The sequence below is a fragment of the Haliotis rufescens genome, unplaced genomic scaffold (genome assembly GCF_023055435.1).
Source record: "Haliotis rufescens isolate VD_foot unplaced genomic scaffold, xgHalRufe1.0.p SCAF_3, whole genome shotgun sequence".
Lineage (NCBI taxonomy): Eukaryota > Metazoa > Mollusca > Gastropoda > Lepetellida > Haliotidae > Haliotis > Haliotis rufescens.
The window spans coordinates 4,477,128-4,495,919 of NW_025964001.1; the positions used below are offsets into that span (position 1 = coordinate 4,477,128).

At 41.4% G+C, this 18,792-nt stretch overlaps 1 protein-coding gene across 6 annotated transcripts in view; it reads right to left on the reverse strand.

The window, feature by feature from the left end:
• LOC124131840 (ras guanyl-releasing protein 3-like) overlaps positions 1 to 18,792 on the reverse strand; it is a 94,555-nt gene that overhangs the window by 14,796 nt on the left and 60,967 nt on the right. For 4 of the 6 annotated variants that reach the window (XM_046495332.2, XM_046495333.2, XM_046495334.2 and 1 more), the window contains 11 exons: positions 18,423 to 18,596; positions 16,699 to 16,815; positions 16,205 to 16,302; positions 15,330 to 15,510; positions 14,201 to 14,281; positions 13,495 to 13,596; positions 12,331 to 12,446; positions 11,518 to 11,656; positions 10,121 to 10,157; positions 9,716 to 9,808; positions 8,439 to 8,647 (listed from right to left, as the gene is read on the reverse strand). In XM_046495332.2, the coding sequence (XP_046351288.1) occupies positions 8,439 to 8,647; positions 9,716 to 9,808; positions 10,121 to 10,157; positions 11,518 to 11,656; positions 12,331 to 12,446; positions 13,495 to 13,596; positions 14,201 to 14,281; positions 15,330 to 15,510; positions 16,205 to 16,302; positions 16,699 to 16,815; positions 18,423 to 18,596 (1,347 nt within the window). Of the gene's footprint in view, positions 1 to 956; positions 1,062 to 6,170; positions 6,200 to 8,438; positions 8,648 to 9,715; positions 9,809 to 10,120; positions 10,158 to 11,517; positions 11,657 to 12,330; positions 12,447 to 13,494; positions 13,597 to 14,200; positions 14,282 to 15,329; positions 15,511 to 16,204; positions 16,303 to 16,698; positions 16,816 to 18,422; positions 18,597 to 18,792 lie in introns of all 6 variants that reach the window. The other 2 variants (XR_006860723.2, XM_046495336.2) reach the window with 2 other exon arrangements.

The window sequence follows — 18,792 nt, forward strand, 5'->3', positions numbered from 1 at the left end:
TAACTGAATCAAGTGGCCAGTAGTGGGCCTGAAGCAAGCCATGCATAGGGAGCAGCCATGGTGCGGCAGGTCCGGCGAATGCCTGACAACATCATCAGCCAGGACAACATCGCCTACAAAGTCCACAGGGCATGCCACACAGCTTGTCATCACAGACTTCCATCAGACAAACAGCTAGTGTGTACCCAATTCCAAACAGCATGTTACATGATTTATCGAAAAAATTCAAATCTACATTTTTCATTCATATGATGGAGATCTTTAAGTTTTATGGAAAATAGACTCTTTCATAGTCTAAAGAAATAATCCAGATACATGTAGTTAAAAAGGTTTGAGGATATGTAACACCACAGGAACGACAATGTTCTATTAGAAGTCAACGAAATTCTGGAATGGCCAAATTTGGTACGTTTGAAATTTGACAAATGGTGTTGAAGGAACACTGCTGTTTGTTATTGGCAGCTGGTAAGCATACAAAGTAGTCTGTACAGTAAGTTGCATCACATGAGACTGTTTTCTGATCCTTCATGCACATCTTATCTGTGGTCGGTGATGCATGTCCGTACACTGGCGCAATCACGCACATAGATGAGGGTTCTCGGACCGAGCCTCTACATAGATCTCACCAGGTGAACAACACTACTCTCCCTCTACGGCTCAATGGAAACAATATCACATACCAAAATATCAAGGTGTTTCTATCACCATGGTAACTATATAATCACCATACACATCGAAAATATACATATTCATATTTCAAAAAATTCAAATTACTGTTAAAATTAACTTCAGGAATTACATGCAATCTCATATATTTTTTTCAAATATTGATTAAATTTTTACTTGCACCAGCATGCAAAAAAAGTGTAAAAATCTACAAAAATAAGCAAATATTAGTACTTCAATCTAATATGGATAGAAATCCCACATAAAGGAAAAAAGTTGAGCCCATCTACCTGCGTGCATTCTAATCTACAGTGGAGGTAGGTATGGTAGTCAGGTACATAGGTTCTCGTTAGAACAGGAGGCCATCACATATTACACATAAACAGTTCCTCTTGCTGAAATACAAATACTCATATAGCGACATCCCTCAGTCAACACACTCTCCACGTAAAATGCACATTCTGTATGCTTGTGGATTCAATATAGAAATGCTTCATCCAATCTAAGTCCTTTTTACATAAAAAATTTACTGTTATAAAGGTCTTTATCGACTTGCAAAATCAGAAAAGTAAGGCATGAAACTTTGTGAGACCCATAAGGTTCCAAATGGACTTATATTAGTGTTAGATATGGCAATAAACATATGAACAGTTATTCTTTGTTTTGTTATATACTACAGACAGAAAACAAGGGAATGTTCAACTATAATCCTGTATTTCACACCCGTTGGTCTATCCTCAAGGATACTTGTGGTAGCACAGAATAAGTCACCCACCGGTCTTCATGGGGACATGCTGGTTTATGTTCCCCGAGCCCTGAAGGCAGACTCACACGGGTCAGTCCGTCAAATCGATATGCCGTATTCGACCGAGTCGTATGGTCTGAGTGATTAATCAAAATCGACAAAAGGGACAAATCGGCCACTTAAACCTCCATCGATTGTGTTGCGAGTGCGTAGAGTCTGTTAAAGCTAATCAGCAAGTTGGATGTGGCGATTCCAATCAAATTGCGTTTTTATGTCACGTGATATTTGTTTACACACAAGCGGGAACCATGGCTTCATCTGCTGTGAAGAAACCACGCCTTGACTTTTCATGAGAGGAAACCGAACGTTTTGTGGCTCACGTTCTGAGTCACGAAAGTCTTCGGAATGTCTCAAGCAAGGATTATTCCAAAAGAGGAATGCTGCATTGCCGTCTTCTTCACACAATATCGTGCAGCAGATGACTGCTACCACATCTGCTTCAGACATTTTGATACCATGAAAACAAATTATTGTGAGATATCATGAGATCGACACTCAATCGGCAGATCGAATCCTGTGAGTGGTAGCAAATCGATTAGTCGATATTCGTTACAATCACCGAACATGTTGTACAATGTATGGAAATCGGCATTTCGTTACGACGTGTCGACCCGTGTGAGTCGCGCTTAAGGGGACATAAACCATATAGGGAATATCCCAACAGCCAATTGTAATGCCGGATGTCTTATGCAGGCATGCTTTGGTCCGAATCGGTGAGAATACCACAGTTAGGCATTGATCCACTTTGTTCATTATTCACATTCATCAAAAAATAATAGACAATAGAAAACAAACAATTATTGCCCCTAGATCTATTTCATTCAGAAAATATCCAGAGAATGGTGTCTTACATCACCAATTCGAGATACAAAATTACAGTTGGTATGGTGCATATGTAATACCAATAAGTCGGTTATTCAAGTGGGGGATAAGAAATGTATCTTACATGTTAGCGGGGTACATTGAAATTAATAGAATGGGTCTCATTCAATCAGAATCCGACATTCATGTGTGAGGTAAGATCAAATGGAAAGTCCACTCTATCATAGCAGCTCGACATCTTGGGGAACTCCCTTTGGTAAAATGACAAATTGTTGCTATCAGAATGAACAGATGTAAGTGACTGAGTTGGGTTTAACGCCGCTTTTAACAGTATTCCAGTTATATCGCGGCATGTCAGCTTACTGTGGTAGGAAAGCCCAAGGAAAGCAACTCTGCACAGTAAATCGCGGCGCCTTTAACGACTGGGCCACCCGTGCCCCGTAGATGTAAGTGAAGAGATGACGTCTCATTTTAATATTTCTTCTGATTTTCAAAACGTCTAAAACAGTGTGTCCGTCACTGCGTCTATTTCTCTATTTCTCATATTCATGAAGCTGCTGTGTTTGTTTTATTTTGCAGCTTGTATGAAGCTCAAAGTCTGTGACACGATGACAAATGCCAATACAGGCTGTACTTAGATATGTATGTGCTAGAAAAAACCAATGGATGAACAAATACAGAGAAACCGTAAGTAACAGGCTGAAAACATTCCCTTCTTTTCCGTCAGAACTACGATTCTGTTATATGTTATCTGAATCCTATAAAATATATGTTAGTTCTAAAGCATCAAATCATTTACTCTGAGATGAGACATGGAACACAAGATATCTATAAGTGTAGAGTTACTATGGTGAAGAAGTGTGGAGAGGCTTGTAGCTTGTAAGTAATAACAAAGATATTAGATAGGTAGGTATGAGAGTTGAAGATGAAACTAATGCGGGGGGACAGGAAATAAAATTAGTAAATCATTCTCTTGTAAGGTGGAGGAAGAAGAAAGTCAACTGAGGAGGGATGATGATGACAGGATGTCACCATGGCAACAAATGACACCCCAAATACTCAAAGAAGTTTACAGGTAGAACAGATTCCAAATGCAGATCCCATATTCCTGAGGGTTATCATGGTGTGCAAATATATTGTCCACACACTTGCCAAATTAATGGTTAAGTATCTTAAAAGCCAAATACAATATTGCTTGCCTACAGAATGTTCAATTACGCAGAGGATCTGTCTGTCACAACTAATCCGTAGCCTTAAATCAAGTACCGCTTCTTTGAGAAAAGTTGAAACCATGTGTACGGAAACAAAAAAAAAGGGGAGTTGTATGAGTACTGAAGTGCAATCTCCAGGTTGTAGTGTGGCCACGTACCTATGAATAACGAACTTCTGCAACCCTGCCAACTACCTACTACTAATCCATACAATCGCCTGCTGCTCATCCATACAATCATCTGCCTCTGATCCATCCAATCACCTTCCACTCTTCCATTCAATAACCTGCCTCTGCTTGATCTATCCAATCAACTGCCTCTAATCCATCCAATCACCTGCCTCTGATCCATCCAATCACCTGCCTCTAATCCATCAAATCACCTGCCTCTGATCCATCCAATCACCTTCCACTCTTCCATTCAATCACCTGCCTCTAATCCATCCAATCAACTGCCTCTAATCCATCCAAACAACTGTACCTTGTTCATTCAATAATCTCCTCCCCAAGAGATCTACATTCATCTACATCTAACCATCCCCCATCTCCTCCCTAAGAGATCTACATTCATCTACATCTAACCATCCCTCTATCTCCTCCCCAAGAGATCTACATTCATCTACATCTAACCATCCCCCCCCCAAGAGATCTACATTCATCTACATCTAACCATCCCTCTATCTCCTCCCCAAGAGAGATCTACATTCATCTACATCTAACCATCCCCCCTCTCCTCCCCAAGGGATATACATTCATCTACATCTAACCATCCCTCTATCTCCTCCCCAAGAGAGATCTACATTCATCTACATCTAACCATCCCTCTATCTCCTCCCCAAGAGAGATCTACATTCATCTACATCTAACCATCCCTCTATCTCCTCTCCAAGGGATATACATTCATCTACATCTAACCATCCCTCTATCCCCTCCCCAAGAGAGATCTACATTCATCTACATCTAACCATCCCTCTATCTCCTCCCCAAGAGAGATCTACATTCATCTACATCTAACCATCCCCCCATCTCCTCCCCAAGAGAGATCTACATCTAACCATCCCCTCCCCAAGGGATATACATTCATCTACATCTAACCATCCCTCTATCTCCTCCCCAAGAGAGATCTACATTCATCTACATCTAACCATCCCTCTATCTCCTCCCCAAGGGATATACATTCATCTACATCTAACATCCCTCTATCTCCCCCCAAAGAGAGATCTACATTCATCTACATCTAACCATCCCCCCATCTCCTCCCCAAGAGAGATCTACATCTAACCATCCCCTCCCCAAGGGATATACATTCATCTACATCTAACCATCCCTCTATCTCCTCCCCAAGAGAGATCTACGTTCATCTACATCTAACCATCCCCCCATCTCCTCCCCAAGGGATCTACATTCATCTACATCTAACCATCCCTCTATCTCCTCTCCAAGGGATATACATTCATCTACATCTAACCATCCCTCTATCCCCTCCCCAAGAGAGATCTACATTCATCTACATCTAACCACCCCCCCCATCTCCTCCCCAAGAGAGATCTACATTCATCTACATCTAACCATCCCTCTATCTCCTCCCCAAGAGAGATCTACATTCATCTACATCTAACCATCCCCCCATCTCCTCCCCAAGGGATATACATTCATCTACATCTAACCATCCCTCTATCTCCTCCCCAAGAGAGATCTACGTTCATCTACATCTAACCATCCCCCCATCTCCTCCCCAAGGGATATACATTCATCTACATCTAACCATCCCTCTATCTCCTCCCAAAGAGAGATCTACGTTCATCTACATCTAACCATCCCCCCTCTCCTCCCCAAGGGATATACATTCATCTACATCTAACCATCCCTCTATCTCCTCCCCAAGAGAGATCTACGTTCATCTACATCTAACCATCCCTCTATATTCTCCCCAAAGAGAGATATACATTCATCTACATCTAACCATCCCTCTATCTCCTCCCCAAGAGAGATCTACGTTCATCTACATCTAACCATCCCTCTATATTCTCCCCAAAGAGAGATCTACATTCATCTACATCTAACCATCCCCCCATCTCCTCCCCAAGGGATATACATTCATCTACATCTAACCATCCCTCTATCTCCTCCCCAAGAGAGATCTACGTTCATCTACATCTAACCATCCCTCTATATTCTCCCCAAAGAGAGATCTACGTTCATCTACATCTAACCATCCCCTCCCCAAGAGAGATCTACATTCACTTACATCTAACCATCCCCCCATCTCCTCCACAAGAGATCTACATTCATCTACAGTCAAACATCCCCAATCTCCTCCCTCATCAATGTTCATCTACACTTCAGCATCCAGCCATCTGCAAGAGATCTACGATCATCTTCTGGAACTACTCTCCTCGTCCCAGTGGAGATCTACATTCATCTACAAGAGATCGACATTCATCTACAAGAGATCTACATTCATCTACTGGGTCTGCTCTCCTCGTCCCAGTGGAGATCTATGTAGAAGCAAAAGCATACAAGTGTTCACATCTATGTACGGGCGTGGAAACCGGTGGCAGCGGTGAAACAACTACACAACTCAGAAAGGTGGCAAATCTACGATCAAGAAACAGCTCAGTCGGAGGCTACCCAACAAAGGGAGGTAACTCTGAGCTAGCAACTTACTGCACCTCCTCTTCGGAATCTGAACCGCTCTACAAAAAGAAGACAGAAAACATCAACAGTCACACAACAGACATGTTGCTGGAGTCGCTTCTTGTTTCCAGCACTGGCATTAAAATAATAGCATCGAGGGATTTGTCAGCCGTATTCAAGTCAAACTGATACTGATTTCCCAAAAACTTAGATCACCTGTCACACATACAAAAATTTATTCTACTTCATTAATATGAAAAAATACTTTTTAATAAAGTTGAAGAGTGATCCTCAAAGGTCAAATTTCGTCTGAAAATCATTTCAACTGTCTCTCATTTCAAAATTCACCCAACTGGTGACAATGTTTCCTGATGCCTCCCAGCTTCAGTGGATGGGGTGTGTCTGTTCCTTAATGGTGGAAATGGGCGGTCAGGTAGCGTTCGCTCATCACGCCGAACACCTGGGTTCGATTCCCGACAAGGGTACAATGTGTAAAGCCCATTTCTGGTGTCCCCCGCTGTGATATTGCTGGAATATTGCTAAAAGCGGCGTAAAACCATACTCACTCACTCATTAATGGTGGAAATGCACTGACCCACCTCCTTGTGTGGAGTGACAGAACACTGCGATGTCAGAGACTGTTGATGAGTGAGTGAGTGAATAGAGGGCAATTATACAACAAATGGAAATTTAGAAGATAATCCACAATTTTGTTTTTTGTAATGTGTGAGCCAGTATTGTTTTATGTTCCTATTCCAGGTATATCACGGCAGTGGACGCCACAAATGGGCTTCAAACATTGTACCATGTGGGGAACTGAAACTAGGCATTCTGTGTGATGAGCAAATGCTTCAACCACTCAGCTACTCCACAGCCCTGGTTCTTTGCAAAGAAGTAACATTATATTATGGTGGCCTGTTAGAGTCCCATGCAAGCTGATCCACAGCTGAAGTAGCTTTCTGTTTGTCTGTTTGATGTCTAACGCCACACACAGCAATAGCCCAATAACAGTCTGTAAATAATCAAGTCTGGACCTGACAATCCAGTGGCAGACATCAGGAGCAATGTCATAGGCCATCAGGGTTCTATGACACGCACCCCAGACACCTTTCGAAGCTCAATTCATGGACTCCCCAAGAAGAAGCAGTACATGATCAAACTGGCAGGCTGTATGTCCAGTTGGTCTTCCTAAGAGGTGACCCATTCAAGTACTATCCCATCTCACAAGCCATTAATCCAATCCAAAATGTAAGCAAAGCTTTGGGGACCTTTTCTAACAATCCCATATGAGGTGACCCTGAGAGAGTGAGGGAGTAAGGTCATAAAACGTCCATCTATATCATGGCAAGAACACCCAGGAAAAGGGCCTCACACATTGTACCCATGTGGGGGAAAAAACCCTGGGCTTGTGTATGAGAAACAAAGGCTTTCACTAGTCCTGGTGCAGGTGTGTTTCCCACCAGTCCCGATGTAGATGTGTTTACCACTAATCCCGACGTAAATGTTCCCATCTTTTTAATTTCTTATTCCATAAACCGAAAGAGAATTAACAAATTGTTTTGTAACTAAAATGGAAATGAATAATCTTATATGTTAACATAAATATTAGTTTTGGGTAAATATTGTCTGTTCACATGACAGCTGGCTGTACGATGACAGGACACTATGTGATCACTACCGAGACATGATGTACACTACACTCAACTACTGGTAGGGAGGGGATGTTTACCTCAGTGTGTGTTACACCATGTGGGGAAGCCGCACCTCCACTCAACCTGAGTACAACTTGTACCAGACATGTAACACATGTTTATACATGGCATAATGAAGAAGGCATTGTACACAAGCAGTATATTGGAACTATTAGGTGATTCAGTTTCTTGTCAGTTTACGGATCCAACATGAAAAATAGCAAAATGAAAATAAAATTGTGGTGACATTTTTTTATATTTTGTTAATACCGCCAATTCTAACGAAAAAAAAGAGAAATGAACAAGTTAGTTTGGGTTGAATAGGGATTTCATTTCAAAATTCGAAATACATAGCTAAGTGATTACCGCAAAGAAGCCCAAAAAGAGTTACAGCCCTTTGATAGGAGTAGTCATTTAGGCGGGAAAATGGCGAAGTCCATGTGCCTGTGAGTGCAGTTCAGATTTTCAATTTTTTTCCAACTGCGGTTATGAGAACAAAATAAAATTCCATAAACCAACTAACAAACATAATCACCTTATAGAACAGTGAACGCACATAGAGCTAGTGGAGCACACGTCAGACAAGCAAACATGGACAGGGGCTTACCTCTTCCGCTTTGATCAATCTCTCATAGATCAGTGGCTTCCCCTCATAGAACTCTCCGTCCTGGCTCTCACTGTGAGACCTCTGACGACCTTCACGCAGTACTCGGATTTCAGGTTGTGGGGAGGGGTTAGCGCTTAGGTTTTGAGCTCTGCGGTGACGCTGGGAGATTTTCCATTTTGCCGTTAAGGTCAAGTCATGTGGCCCGACACCTGGAGGTCCGACATAAACATGAAGTATGAACGTGATGGTGTACACCTATATCAACAATAAAGTGAGTATGTATATCTGGGGTGACGTTGTGAGCAAGGGCGTGGCTAAGGCAAATTAAATTGTAAGCAAAAATGTTACAGTACATTATTCATAAACACTTATAACGCTTAACAAACACAGGCTAAACACAAGCAGGTCTGTACAAAGAAATCACAAAGATACCTCTACCACATCCTGGACTTAACAGTTTGACCCTTGTGACCAACCCCAGATGGCCTCGGAAACTATGGCAACAAGCACATCAACATCCATACACTCATCAATGACAAGTTTCACACAGGTAATTATGACAAACGACTGAAAGAAAAACACACTATGGTACTTTTTAAAAACTTTATGTTATATTTTTTAAACGATTTCAAGCACTCATTTTTTTGTGCTACGTTGTTTGTTTGTTGTTTAACGCCGCACGCAGCAATATTCCAGTTATTAACATCATGAGCATCAATCCACACTATTGGGATACGATGACATGCATCAACCGAGTCTGCAAACCTGACCACTCAATAATGTTAGTCGTCTCTTACGACAAGCACTGTCGCCTTTTACAGCAAGCATGGGTTCCCGAGGACCTATTCTAACCCGGATATTCACGGGTTTTTGCTATGTCGTAGCTACACCACTGGTGAGTGAGGGTTGAGGGTATACTTGTGGGTGGCCACTGGTGAGTGAGGGTTGAGGGTATACTTGTGGGTAGCCACTGGTGAGTGAGGGTTGAGGGTATACTTGTGGGTGGCCACTGGTGAGTGAGGGTTGAGGGTATACTTGTGGGTGGCCACTGGTGAGTGAGGGTTGAGGGTATACTTGTGGGTGGCCACTGGTGAGTGAGGGTTGAGGGTATACTTGTGGGTAGCCACTGGTGAGTGAGGGTTGAGGGTATACTTGTGGGTGGCCACTGGTGAGTGAGGGTTGAGGGTATACTTGTGGGTGGCCACTGGTGAGTGAGGGTTGAGGGTGTACTTGTGGGTGGCCACTGGTGAGTGAGGGTATACTGATAGGTTGCCTACCGTTCGACATGGACTCTGTCCTCCTATGTCCCTTGCTCCGACACTCCATCACCACCAAGTCCTTGCAGTGTTTGTGGGCATTGATTGCACAGTCTGGTAACACAGGCCAGACATGAGTGAATGTCATATCACAGTTTCAGGATATCAAAATCCAACAATACATGAACATTTTTATTTATTGAAGACAGTTAAACACAAACAAAACATTCCATGTTAAAACAGCATTCAGACTGGAGCAAACATTACTTTCAAAGTCTATGAAACCAAAGTATGAGTGGCCTATTGGTACAAAAGATAGATATAGGCATGAAAGTACTTGCAAGAGTCAATCGAGTATCTCAAATAATTTGTTTATGGTCTGCATGCAAAACATTTTTCCTGTTAATGTATGTACATACAACCTACCTTTACATTTCCAGCCCTGCTTGATTAACCCCCACAGCTGCAAGAAGACAGTTACCATGGTTACAATCAGAAATACTCTCGGGCGTGACAGGCAAAAATCTCAAATATTATGTAGACACTGTTTATTCCGTAATATAAAATACATGGATCCATATTCCAGGGTGTAAGAAAAGGAAACTCAATAAATAGGTCCATAATCTGATGTGCAGCATAGATGCAAACGCAGTGAGAAGTGTCAACTGTCTCAACACTAGCGGACAAAGGTTGCAACTGCCCATAGTCCCTAACATAGACAAGACAGTGTCCATATTCCTCCACATACAAGTGTCCATATTCCTCCACATACAAGTGTCCATATTCCTCAACATACAAGTGTCCATATTCCTCGACATACAAGTGTCCATATTCCTCCACATACAAGTGTCCATATTCCTCCACATACAAGTGTCCATATTCCTCCACATACAAGTGTCCATATTACTCCACATACAAGTGTCCATATTACTCCACATACAAGTGTCCATATTACTCCACATACAAGTGTCCATATTCCTCCACATACAAGTGTCCATATTCCTCAACATACAAGTGTCCATATTCCTCAACATACAAGTGTCCATATTCCTCAACATACAAGTGTCCATATTCCTCGACATACAAGTGTCCATATTACTCCACATACAAGTGTCCATATTCCAAACATATACAAGTGTCCATATTCCCGACATACACAAGTGTCCACATTCCGGACATATACAAGTGTCCATAATCCAGGCATATACAAGTGTCCATACTCCCGATATACACAAGTGTCCATATTCCCGACATACAAGTGTCCATATTCCCAACATATACAAGCGTCCACATTATCGACATATACAAGTGTCCATATTCCTGACATACAAGTGTCCATATTCCCGACATACACAAGTGTCCATATTCCCAACATACAAGTGTCCACATTCCCAACATACAAGTGTCCACATTATCGATATATACAAGTGTCCATATTCCGACATACACAAGTGTCCATATTCCCGACATACAAGTGTCCATATTCCCAACATATACAAGTGTCCACATTATCGACATATACAAGTGTCCATATTCCCGACATACAAGTGTCAATATTCTCGACATACACAAGTGTCCATATTCCCGACAAACAAGTGTCCATATTCCCGACATACAAGTGTCCATATTCCCGACATACACAAGTGTCCATATTCCCGACATACAAGTGTCCACATTCCCAACATACAAGTGTCCATACTCCCGACATACAAGTGTCCACATTCCCAACATACAAGTGTCCATACTCCCGACATACAAGTGTCCATATTCCCGACATACAAGTGTCCATACTCCCGACATGTAAGTACAGACAGTTGACTCACCAGCCCAGTACAGTGGATACAGAAGGTAGGTTTGAAGTATGTGGTTTCGTGGAAGGCGTGTTTGAAACTACTGCGCACAGCATGGCAATTGGCTCGGATGAAGTATGTTTTCATTTCCTCCTTGCTTATCATTCCATCTCTACAACACAGAACACTCAACGTCTCAACGTGAACACAAAAGGCCATATCCAATGTCAACCAATCAGCTCTATGGCACATTCATCAACAGACATGGAATTGATTCACTTTTCAACTCGTCATTTGAATAACTTGACAGTATTCACTGCATGTCATTTACTCACATAAAAAGCTAGTTGACAGACATGACATGATCCTTAGAGTCCTAAACGTTTCCTTCATCACTGATGCCTCATTTTGAGCAGCATTCTTCTGTCATTATGTTAGGCATAAAAAATAAAATAATTGGTTCTCAGACCATGGCTTTTGAAAATATAGGGCATGTGGGCGGTGTTTTTTTGTTTTTGTTTTTTTGGTTGTTCAAACTAGTATGTAACCAAATAAACAGATGTGTAACCAAATAAACAGTAGTGGGAAAGGGCCTCCCTTCACAAATGTATTGATGAGTAAGATACTGGAATACAACATTTGACTACCGTTGGATTGGGAATACTTAAGGATTTTGGCTTTTTCTAAAAAATGGAAATAAGAATGAAACGTGTGGCGAAAATTAAGATGATGCAGGCGGTGCCTGAGAACCAAGGATATTATTTTTTTTAGCCTTATGCTCCTATTGTTATACTCTCCTCACAGTTCATTCTGTTGTGTGATGTACAACAACCCCCTGTGACTTACTGATCGGCGTCCAGCACACAGAAGGAATCAATGAAAGGGAAGTTGCCAGCGATGGCCTCAAATTCAGCGTGAGAAATAAACCCATCTCGGTCATGGTCATAGTTTTTGTACACAGCCTGAAATGAAATGAGAGTCCTTAAATGATTAGTACCTTCAACCTTGTGGACGTGACTTCATAGACGAGTGCTCTTTACAGATGGCTAAACTGCTTCAATGATAGGTACAGTATACTGCTTCAATGATAGGTACAGTATACTGCTTCAATGATAGGTACAGTATACTGCTTCAAAGATGGATACCTTGCTTCAATGATGGGTACAGTATACTGCTTCAATGATAGGTACATTATACTGCCTCAATGATGGGTACCTTGCTTCAATGATGGATACAGTATACTGCTTCAATGATAGGTACAGTATACTGCTTCAATGATGGGATACCTTGCTTCAATGATGGGTACAGTATACTGCTTCATTGATAGATACAGTATACTGCTTCAATGATAGGTACAATATACTGCTTCAATGATGGGATACCTTGCTTCCATGATGGGTACAGTATATTGCTTAGGGATGAGTATTGGAGGTTTAAAGTGAATCACAAGGCCGTATTGCTATACATATCAGGATATATTGTATAATTCTAAATTTTAAATTCTGAAGCAATCTGATACATTAAGGTATGAATCGAAGTTCATAAATGGAACAAAACAAGATGCTGGTACAACATAATGTTTACTCGGTCAATAAATAAGCAGCCATCTTTGGGCAGCAAAGGCATTTGGCAAGTATATAACATTAAATCACCCGATCTATCGAGCATGAAAAAATGATACTGTGTATCGTGGAAAGAATGAACCTCAATTTAACTGATGCAGATTGTAAGTGTCCATTGTTGAGAAAATGTTATCAAATATTCAATGTTGATAATAATGGTTGAAACACTCAATAATTTAAACAGTACCTGTAGGAATTACACAAAAGTTCATCGTGCTAATAACAACATAAGCTTCTGTTATAGTCTGAATACAGACAAATTATAAATAATCTATAATATTCTAATATTTATCAGTTTGATCAAACTTATTATACCAATGATCAATAATGAAATGCAACTGATTGCAAACACGAGAGGGAATGTCAGTAAGACAAATGCGCCACCTACCTCCACCATGTCGTGGACATGTTTGTTGATGGTGGTGGGATCAGGGGGCTTAACTCCGGCAACCCAGTCTGCAAACACTACGGGCTTAGTCGGTGTTGTTGGCTAGAAGAGAAACCATTTCTTGTAAATACTTGAAAAATTAATTACATAAATAATGCTGATTATGACTTTTTTCACACACAATACAAAGTCAACATGTAGCATTTCCCTTTAGTAGTGATAAATATTTAATCCAGATTTTCACCCATTAAATTTAAATTCTTACAAAACATATCCAAAAATATTGTCTCTTATATGAAAAAAAACTTTCCCAGGCATATACAGATATCAATTGTTGCTACCGCCTCCCTGACAACTGAAACAATTACCCTGAAACCTCAACGTGTTGTGTTGCTACAAACTATTTCCCTGACAACTCCATGTGGTGTGTGTTTCTACAAACTATTTCCCTGATAACTCCACGTGTTGTGTGTTGCTACAAACTATTTCCCTGACAACTCCATGTGTTGTGTGTTGCTACAAACTATTTCCCTGACAACTCAACGTGTTACTACAAACTATTTTACTGACATCTTCAATGTTGCATGTTGCTACAAACTACTTCCCTGACAACTCTACGTGTTGCTACAAACTATTTCTCTGACAACTCTAGTGTTGCTACTAACTATTTCCCTGACAACTCCACGTGTTGTGTGTTGCTACTCACCGAGGACACGGATCCCCTGGGTTCCCGGGCCAGAGACAGCTCATATATCTCATCCTCTGTGTAATGGAGGTCCAGGGACAACTGGAGCAGAGAAACACGGACATCAACATTGTACCAGGTATCCTGCCTACAGAATGAGTTTGCTGGGGATGGGCCTGTTATAATGTCAAGAACACTCCTACTCTGTAAACTGAAGCCTGTGGATCAGTGCTGAAGACATGTAGTAGTTAAACAGACCGGACAGGTGCTTACTCAGTGATATGAGGTTTAACATCGTTTGCACGATTATTGCACTTATATAATGACAAGAATGCACGCATGTGCATCACTGCTTGTACAAGTCTGGACTAATGCCGACTTTATAGTGCTAGCCTACCGAGGTACTATGCCGCAGTTTAACATAGGTAGTCCACTCAGACAGAGTAAACTTGTTTCATACCCTTAATGCTGAGTGCCAGGCGGGGAAACAACAAGTACCATCTTTAAACATCTTTTGGTATTAAGCGTATTGATCGAACCACTGACTTTCCGCTCTCCTGGCAGACGCTCTAACTAGCAGACCAGGGAGGTGGTATACCCATGAATAAGTCAGTAGGGATATATGCAGCTTTCAGCAGTGACAGACAGCAAAAATAGGCTCAAACATTGTTGGTTGGTTTGTTTGTTGTTTTACACCGCACTCAGCAATATTCCAGCTATATGACGGCGGTCTGTAAATAATCGAGTCTGGACCAGACAATCCAGTGATTGACATCATAAGCATCGATCAACACAATTGGGACCGATGACATGTATCAACCAAGTCAGCGAGCCTGACCACCCGATCCCGTAAGTCACCTTTAACGACAAACAGAGTCGCCTTTTATGGCAAGCATGGGTTGCTGAAGACCAATTCTACCCCGGATCTTCACGGGTCTCAAACATTGTACCCACTGTACTGTTGCATGTCACATTTCAATGTAAAATCTTACAGCATCTGTCAATGTCAAACGTACCTGTACCAGGCACAGACCCAATTATGTCCTGTGTCAATGTCAAAGAATTTAGGTCTCAACACTAGGATTGCATTATTAAGCCCCCTACCATGAAACTTGAGACAACATTGTGTCACGGAAATCTTGCTACTTACTCTCAAAGTATTCACTAAGTCCATGTTGGCATCAACAGGGTCGCTGTCTTGTCGTTGTAGGCGCGTGAGCTCGGTGAGGATGAGGGAGAGTTGAGCCATCTTGCGGAAGTTGACGAGGTTGCCTTCGACCTTGTCGGGGAGAGCCGTGTGCAGAGAGATGAGATCTTTCAAGTGGACCCCCCTGGAGAGAAACCGTCAGCTTCTTCACCATTTCAGTTACACTATGCACAACAGCTACATAAACATGCAAAGAATAACCAAATCTAACTCCTCGGTAAATGACGGTCATTTAATGACCAAACTCTATTTTAACAAATTTCCTCACAAAAATTGGCGGATTGGGTTGGTGCATGTTCAAAGGATATTCACATTTTTCCAACTTTTAACATCATGTCATCTGCTGCACTTTCTGAGGACAAATTAGAGCCACTTAGGACATTGCAAAAACAACAACATTTGGGTATGCCTCCTACAACATTAACAAGTTGTAGCAACAGGCATGGAAAAGTTATCTCCCTGGCAAGGCTTATGTGAAAAAGTTAAAATTCACTTGCAAATTTGGGCATCTTAAACCATTAGGCCATCTGTGCTCCCTACCACAAACAGCAGGCAGACATAAATATTCAAACCTGTAGCACAACATGAAGCAAGCCACTTTCAGTAGGTCTTCCAACATGATGGTATCATTATCAGTTGCCTAAATAGATTGATTATAGAACTTGAGAAATTAAATTCTACAGCCAGTTCGGCAGATCCTTACTTCACTATTGGTATCTATAAGGGTTTGACAGAGACGTGTCACGCCATAGACTAGGCCATGTGTAGGTGTACGGGAGATGTACTTCTGTGGTGAAGACAGGGAAGTGTGAACTTACAAGATTGGTATCTTAAAGCCTGTTGCTTGGTGATATATTTTCCTGTAATTACTGAAGTTGTTATTTGAAGACAGCAGTTCGGTGTACTCTATTAAAATCTGGAAAGATAAGAGAGAAAACATTGAATGTTATTGAGGGTATTCACATCCAAATTTCACATCATGCTTGACACAGTAAATCACTCAATGTCAAAATATCTACATGATAAGATTAACAATGTCGTCACAATGATGTCACACTAGGCTATGTATGAGGAGGAATCCCACATGTTGTTACAACATGGCTACTCTTGCATCAAGAAATGGAACAACCCAGTCAGATTTTAATTAATAATATAAGAAAACTCAAGTATCTATTTACTGAAATCTATGTCTCGAGTTCCAAGGTATAAATAAATCTAGGAGAGGACAAATTCAAACGAAAAAGAAATATTTTTGCAGACATTTACTGTGGACTAAATGGAGCCATCCAGAAATTATATCACGACAGTTTACCTTGTGTGTTTCTGAGGGCAGACATGCATTAGTTTTGGAGAGTCTCGCCAGTGCGCTGTGAGTGAGGCCTCCAACAATAGCCATCAGTGTGTTGAAGTTCTGTAGTACCCGCAGCCTCTGTGAAGAGATACAGAACTCCAGGGTAGCAAACTAGCAGCTATCTCAGCAAATACACCCTTTAGTATGCAATATAAGTTGTAGCAGGATCACAAGGGGTACATGGAGTCTTCTGCATCCTGCGTGAGGTTTTATACCACGAGGGACGCGTAAAATCCCATGTACCCCTCGTGATCCTGCTGCAATTAATATATCTTACTCACATGTTTTAATATGACACTGTAAAAGAATTCAAACAAGGTCAAAATTGATAGAAAACAGCTGTTCAACTGAGCTGAGGTCACATGACTTCTATTGACTCGGCAAAAGCGTGTGGCTTTTTGCTTTGAAGCAGGTATAAAGGATTTATTCCGCCTTTCAGAAATCCACTTGCAGCCTGACTTGCTCGTACAGGGGTATAAAAGATTTATTCCCCCGCTGAGAAATATATTCTCCTCCAGGGCGGGATACACATTTTTTTTATCAAGATCATGTGGACCAATCAGATCTCATCATTCTGACATGGAGGTTTAATAAAGCAGTTTACTTCAGGAAGATGTGAACTTAATGGATGTCAGTTTCAAAGATGAAAGAGTAGTTGGCAACTTAAAATTCTGAAATCATTTCAGAAAATGAATTCCTCTTGAAGTCCTTCCATCACATGCAATGTCTACCAAGTTAAAGCAGCAGACGACATTTTACTTGAAGCAAACTAGAATGTAAGCATGTTCGGGCTTTCCTTGAATTTTGATTTAATCTGTATGCCTGCGGTAGGAGGAGTGAGTGAGTGAGTATGGTTTTACGCCGCTTTTAGCAATATTCCAGCAATATCACGGCGGGGGACACCAGAAATGGGCTTCACACATTGTACCCATGTCGGGAATCGAACCCGGGTCTTCGGCGTTACGAGCCAACGCTTTAACCACTAGGCTACCCGACCGCCCCGCGGTAGGAGGAAAGGAAATACATATACAGTCAAGTCCCGTTAATCCGACATCGATGGTTGCATATGATTATGTCGGATTAACGAGTATGTCGAATAAACAAAATTAGGTAGAATAAACGTTCGTGATCGAAAATTGGACAACTACACAATAGATAACGATACGAACACGTACGAAAAGGAAAAATGAAATTCATATTGTTGAGTTACATTGTCAGCGGAATCTAGGCATGCATGTGATTAATCCTGTTTTGTTTTTTAAAAGCTGTAACTGTTTATTGTTAAGCAAGTTGAAATATGCAGCTACTGGCCGACTCGTCTCGCATCAAAACACGGGGCTGTGTACTCACAGGCTGATGACCGCGGAGTACGCTGATCACTGTGTCTGATTAACTAGACTGATAAATGAGTGATTTCAGCAATTCGTTGCAAATTAGGTGTGTCAGAGTTGGAGTGCGAGACTGTCGGATTAACGGGTCTAAAAAGCACTGATTTAATCGGTTCCCATCATTTGTGTCGGATAAAGCCGATTGTCAGATTAACGAGTGTCGGATTAACGAGACTTGACTGTACTTTGGGCCAAATCTGGATAACCACAGATTAGGAAATTGAACCAACATTTTGTCAAAACCTGCCAACAAAATATAAGCATAAAAATCAGAAACCAATGAAATAGCTGACCCACCTTGGCCACATTGACAAACTTAATGATGACATCAGCTCTCTGTTGAGGTGTAGTTTTGCTGAGAACCATGCACTGGACCCACTGGGAAAGGCCGTTGAATAACGCTATTGATCGCTCCAACTTTGGGTTCTCCTTCAGAGAGGCTGTCACTGCATAGTTCTTGAAATCTGAAAACTGTGCATGTACAAGGGTTTCGTTAAGGATGGCCATGGAAACAATCAGACATCAGTAGAGAAAGTGGAAGTCTGGAGGACATGGACCTGGGTTGACCCCAACATCACACAATGTGTGATGCAATTTGTACACAAGTGGTACACAATCATACTAAATTCCTCACTGCATTGAACAGAGACTGAGTGTGTGAGCATAT